Here is a 6,000-nt window from a genome sequence, read left to right as displayed (position 1 = left end):
TCATCAGTGTCAGATAAAAGTGCACGTATTTTTACAACACATAACACAAAACCTGTAACTTCTTTATAAGGTTTTTTTTTTAATATAAATTTATTTATTTATTTATTTATTTTTAGCTGTGTTGGGTCTTCGCTTCTGTGTGAGGGCTTTCTCTAGTTGCGGCGAGCGGGGGCCACTCTTCATTGCGGTGCGCGGGCCTCTCACTGTCGCGGCCTCTCTTGTTGCGGAGCACAGGCTCCAGACGCGCAGGCTCAGTAGTTGTGGCTCACGGGCCCAGTTGCTCCGCGGCATGTGGGATCTTCCCAGACCAGGGCTCGAACCCGTGTCCCCTGCATTGGCAGGCAGATTCTCAACCACTGTGCCACCAGGGAAGCCCCACACCATTGTCTTATTGTCTACTTTTCCGCTTTCTTTTGCTCATGATTTATTTCTTTTTTCTTTTTTCTTTTTTTTTTATAGACTTATTTTTTAATGGAGAGAGAATACTTTAGGTATGAGGTAATGTTATCACATCAGTCTCTCTGAGCTAATACTATTCAGAGCAGTAACAAATATTTTGAGTGTCCTATATGTCCTCATGGGGTGTATGTGAATATTATATCGTGACAACAAATTTTCAAACCGTGACTCACTCAAGGAATTCAGGCTTATTTTTCTAAAACTGAATGGAACTTCGCTCTGGAGCCCCATGATACCTGAAGGGAGAAAATACCTTTCTGCTCAGTTTCAGCCGTGACCTTGAGCAACAGATGGGAATGGTTGCACATTCCAAAGTGCGGTGTGGGATCGCCGTGCCCGGGAAGGCGGCTGCTGTCTTGGGGAGCCTGAGGCTGCTGAGGCAGAGGACGTGACCGTGTCCGTTGGACCATTTGTGGGTGATACACACAGGCCCAAGTGTAAAGCTAGCCTGCTGGTTATCTCAAATGCTTTCCAAGAGAAGGGCCTGAAGAAACAAGGTGATCTCCGCAGAATAGGGGGCTGTCAGATTCCAAGGGGCTGAGCAGACGTCGACAGCCAGCCAGATAGGCCACGATCTTCAAAGTGACTGCACCTTCCCCTCTAGAGGGTCAGCTTCATGCACCTGCCCAGCCCCGAGAGCCGGTACGCCAATTCACGGCATCAGAGGGCAGCAAGGACATTTGTGCTGTTTCCTCTCCCTTCCCAACACCCTTCACCTCTGGAACAGCCAGAGCCAAACCCAAAGCCAAGCGGGTGGGTGGGAGGATAAGGAACGGGTAGTCTAGACAGAAAAAACAATCCCAAATGGATTTCCTTTCACCCTGTTCAGTAGATTTTGGCCATACTTTTTTGAGGAACAGCAAAATGCCCGAGAGGGGAAATGCTGTAAACGTAAAAGAAATGTGAACATCTCGACTACTACATAGAATCTAACTTTTGTGTGTGTATGTGTGTGTCTGCGGCTCAGATGATGGAGAAATTTTAAAAAGTCGGACTACAGAAATTATGCCTGAATTTTTATCCAAAGGAGTTGAAAAGGGCTACAAGTGCACAGAGTGGGTTTGAATAGGCAGTGGGAAGGATGATTCAAATGGTTCTCTGATGCTATCTGCTGAGCCCTGTTTATCCAGTGTATTTGTAATATCAATACATTAGGTACACCCATGATTCCATGAGCTGGTTCCTAATCCTACCAGAGACCTTCCCCTTCGGCAATGGTGACTTCCTGTCAGATGCCAGGGCTGGGAGAAGGGCCTCCAAGAAGTTCAATGAGGTGTCAGGGACAAACATTTTGGGGGCGAGAGGAGTCAACCAAGTTTACTAAGTCAGACAACTCTTATCTACTTCCTAAGCATTTCTACACTACAAAAACCTGCTTTGGAAACAGCTAGCAGAGTCTTCTGCTTAGTAGAACCTGGCCTCTGCCAAAGACTTACTTTTACTTTTTAAAGAGTTCAGGTCAGTTACTCTTCTGAATACTGAAAATAACAAGATAGTTTTACAAACCAGCTTGGTTATAGTTTCCTTTCAAAAAGTGAATATTTACTATCTAGAAAATAATTCTGGGTTCATGGAAGTGTGCTTTAAGAGTATTGCTACCATATGATCCAGCAATCCCACTCCTGGGCATATATCCGGAGGAAATCATGGTTTGAAAGGATGCATGCACCCCAATGTTCATTGCAGTGCTGTTTACAATAGCCAGGACATGGAAGCAACCTAAATGTCCATCAACAGTGAATGAATAAAGAAGATGTGGTACATATATACAATGGAATACTACTCAGCCATAAAAGAGAATGAAATAATGCCATTTGCAGCAACATGGATGGAACTAGAGATTATCACACTAAGTGAAGTAAGTCAGAAAGAGGAAGACAAATATCTTATGATATCACTTATATGTGGAATCTAAAAAAAAAAAAAATGATACAAATGAACTTATTTACAAAACAGACTCATGGACTTAGAGAATGAATTTATGGTTACCAGGGAGGAAGGTGGTAGGGAGGTATAGATTGGGAGTTTGGGATTAACATATACACACTACGATATATAAAACAGACAGCCGACAAGGACCTACTGTATAGCCCAGGGAACTCTACTCAATATTCTGTAATAACCTAAATGGGAAAAGAATTTGAAAAAGAATAGATACATGTATATATATAACAATCACTTTGCTGTACACCTGAAACTAACACAACATTGTTACTCAACTATTCTCCAATATAAAATAAAATTAAAAAAAAGAGTATTGGATAACAAAGGAAATCAATTTGATGCTTAAGTTCTCATGCAGTTTAGCCAGAATCTATGGGTGCTTCTAGGAAGAATAGTCTGAGTTTGAGTGCTACAGGAACAGTTCTAGTATAATTTTTGGTATTTGATCACTTGGAAGTTTATCCTTTCCTTCTATACATATTCCAATGCCTTGATCTTTTCCGCATTGTTAAATATAGTCTTTTTACAATTACACACCGTACTCTAACTCCCACTCCCTGCCCTCACCCCCCTATAACAACCTTCTTTTCCTGTGGGGAAAACATTCCCTGTCCCCTGCCTGCCTGTGTGCCTTCTAGACTCTATTTGCTGTAGAAGCAAAAGCAATAAGTCTAAGTGAGACCCAGAGGTCATCAACCCCTGCCTTTGTGCCAGGACAAGCAAGCCACCTACACCAATCACTAACCTGTTTTTAAAAGAAACCTCCAATCAGGGAGAATCCACAACTTCTTTTTGTGAACTGTTGCACCGAGCAACGGCACACTATAAATGTCTCTTCCCACCGATGTGTACTCTTATCTGCCTGTTCTTTTTTCTCCCTCATTTGCATTAACCCTTTCTTGCCTTTTCATGAACTTCTGGGCCTTCTCGTCTCAGAAGCGGTGGGAGACCAATGTTACTCTGGACACAGCCAGGATGGAAAGGTAAGTCCCTGGCAACGTTGGTGCCCTAATCCCCGGTGGCTGGGATGGACAGAGAGGTGAATGCATTCACCTCGTGAGGTGTTTATTTCACTGCTGCTAAGCGAACACTCTCAAATGCTTTTTAACACCAAAAAGGCTGACACTTCTGAGTCTATTTCCAAACAGGCCACTAGAGGGCTCCCAGGAGTTAAAAATAAGTGGAAAAATACGGCATTTGCTTTTTTTCCCCCCAGAATTTAAAATTAAAGTTTATTTTTTACAATATTTAAAAAAAAAACCCTTACACATCTTAAAAGTGGGTTGTCAGCAGCCAGTTAACAAGTACCCGTTTTGCTTTGCAATCAGAAGTTTTCAAGGGAGCTTTGAAAGCAGAGCTGAAATATTTGAAATGTGGAACACTCTTGACCATGAAATATGTTCTACTTACATGCCTCAGCCTTTAATAGTTCTTTGCATTAGCGTCAGGGATTACATTCTTCCTGGAGCCAAGCACGGGGCCAGCTGTGTAAGTAAGGTTGCTTACCAGTTCTTCTTTTTAATAATGTGAAAGAGTAGAGCTAGAGGGCTTTTGGTTTTCTTCTTTCAGCTGACTTTGGTGAAAAGAAAAGGAATAAAAAGCAGTTAGATGTGTGTTTTGTGTTCATGTGTGTGTGTGTGCGTGTGTGTATGTGTGACTGAATAAATGTAATTGCTTCCAAGATACATGGGCATGTATGGCTTTATATTATAATAACCCTTAAAGTCAGATAATGGAATATATTATGAAGAAAAGACTGTACCATACGATTAAGAGAATATGTTTCTGAATTTGAATGTTAATACTTGGTGCTTCTGTCCAATTAGTTAACACAGGACTTTTAAAAATAAATAGAAGATAGCTACAGGTTTCTAAATTCTTTGGTTACTTTTCTTAAATTATTTCTGAATTTCAAAACAAAAAGCCTGGATTTGTCCAATTTTAATGCTTTTCCTTCAGGATCAAATTAAATGACTCTAGCTGCAAGTTATAAAATAGTCTTGGATTTTGGTGGTTGGTTTTCACTAATGGAAACTGAACATCAAATCTATACATCTATCTTGTTTCTATTTGTTTTAAACCTCACTTAAAAAATCATTTCGTGGTGATAGTGATGAAAGGAAAGGTTCCGTGTTTTTCTTCGCTCTTGTGGAGGAACTGACCGAGTCTGAGGCTGTGACTCAGTTCACTCTGTGTCCATTCATTCCCAGGAACTAGCCAGACTTCTCCTCGGGGAGGCCGACGGGGTTCAGAAGGTTTGCTGTGGCCAGTGTCAGAAGCCTTCCCGGCCCCATCACCCGCCCTTAACTTCCTCCTCGGCCCACTGGCGACCACTTAGACACCTGCGCGGAGGCGACAGCTGCGTTCAGAAAGCCATGCATCGTGCCAGAAGGAGCCGACGGCAGACTTTAAACCCTGCTCGGCATGTGGACGAGACGCAGAAATGAGGTGTCCGGACCAGCCGGGGCAGCTCCTAAACTGGTTCCTCTCCTCCCTGTGCGTCCCGAGGGCGCGGAAACTCTGGAGCAGCCGGCGCCCCAGGACCAGGAGGAACCTGCTGCTGGGTACGGCCTGCGCCATCTACCTGGGCTTCCTGGTGAGCCAGGTGGGGCGCGCCTCTGCCCCGCACGGAGGGCGCGCGCGCCAGGGGCCGCACTGGACCCGGGCCACCGCCGGGGCCCCCTTCCCTGAGATACCCCTGGACGGCACGCTGGCCCCTCCCGAGGCCCAGGGCAATGGGACCACGCTGCAGCCCAACAACGTGGTGTACATCACCTTGCGCTCCAAGCGCAGCAAGCCCGCCAGCATCCGTGGCACCGTGAAACCCAAGCGCAGGAAGAAGTATGCGCTGGCTTCTCAGGCCCCGGGACCCGGGGCTTTGGTGGGACCGTCCCTTCGGCCTCAGGAAGCTGCAAGGGCAGCTGAGGCTGAAGTGCCCGGGCACGTCCGGGGAGGAAACCTGGCCCAGGCTGGGGAGCGACCCTGGGGGTGGAGGCAGGGTCTGGGAGCGCGAGGTGGGGACGCAGATGTGCAGCTGCCCCGGGCCGGGGGAAGCAACATCAGGATCTACAGCGAGAGCGCCCCGTCGTGGCTGAGCGGAGACGACATCGGCCGCATGCGCCTGCTGGCCGACGGCGCGGTGGCGGGTCTCCAGCCGGCCTGGCCCGGGGGCAGGGCGCGCCTGCTGCTGCTGGAGGGGACCGGCCGGCCCGCGGCGCCCGCCTGCGGCCCCAGCCCCTGCGGGCTGCTCAAGCAGCCTCTGGACATGAGCGAGGTGTTTGCCTTCCACCTGGACAGGATCCTGGGGCTCAACCGGACCCTGCCTTGTGTGAGCAGGAAATCCGAGTTCATCCAAGGTAACCGTTGCCCGGGCTTCTTGTTTGCAGCTGTTGGAGACTGGGCTTGATTTCCTCTTTTCCCTCAGCCTCTTCTTCTAAATGGTCTTCTCCACCCGCGTTTCCCGTTTGGAGAGCAGCAGCGCGTCTTTCCATGCGCTTGGCGTCCTCGATTTTCTCGGCTTCGGGGGGACACGAGAGCGCCCGGGCGGTGCTGCGCTGGGCACGCGATTGAAGCCCCCGCGGCGCAATCTGTGCTCTC

General features: G+C 47.3%; 1 protein-coding gene across 3 annotated transcripts in view; it reads left to right on the top strand.

Annotated features, from left to right (window-relative positions):
• Positions 1-1,251: 1,251 nt before the first annotated feature.
• The window catches only part of GASK1B (golgi associated kinase 1B), a 74,206-nt gene continuing 69,457 nt past the window's right edge, over positions 1,252-6,000 (top strand). Inside the window, exons 1-2 of one of the 3 annotated variants that reach the window (XM_082391340.1) lie at positions 1,252-3,386; positions 4,614-5,759. In XM_082391340.1, coding sequence (XP_082247466.1) covers positions 4,847-5,759 — 913 coding nt within the window. In that variant the 5' untranslated portion in view covers positions 1,252-3,386; positions 4,614-4,846. Of the gene's footprint in view, positions 3,387-3,439; positions 3,892-4,613; positions 5,760-6,000 lie in introns of those variants that run through there. The other 2 variants (XM_082391341.1, XM_082391339.1) reach the window with 2 other exon arrangements.

Source organism: Balaenoptera borealis, assembly GCF_965194805.1.
Source record: "Balaenoptera borealis genome assembly, chromosome: 4".
In the NCBI taxonomy this organism is placed as follows: Eukaryota; Metazoa; Chordata; class Mammalia; order Artiodactyla; family Balaenopteridae; genus Balaenoptera; species Balaenoptera borealis.
The sequence above is the reverse complement of the archived record's forward strand: the minus strand, read 5'-3'. Positions and strand labels throughout refer to the sequence as shown.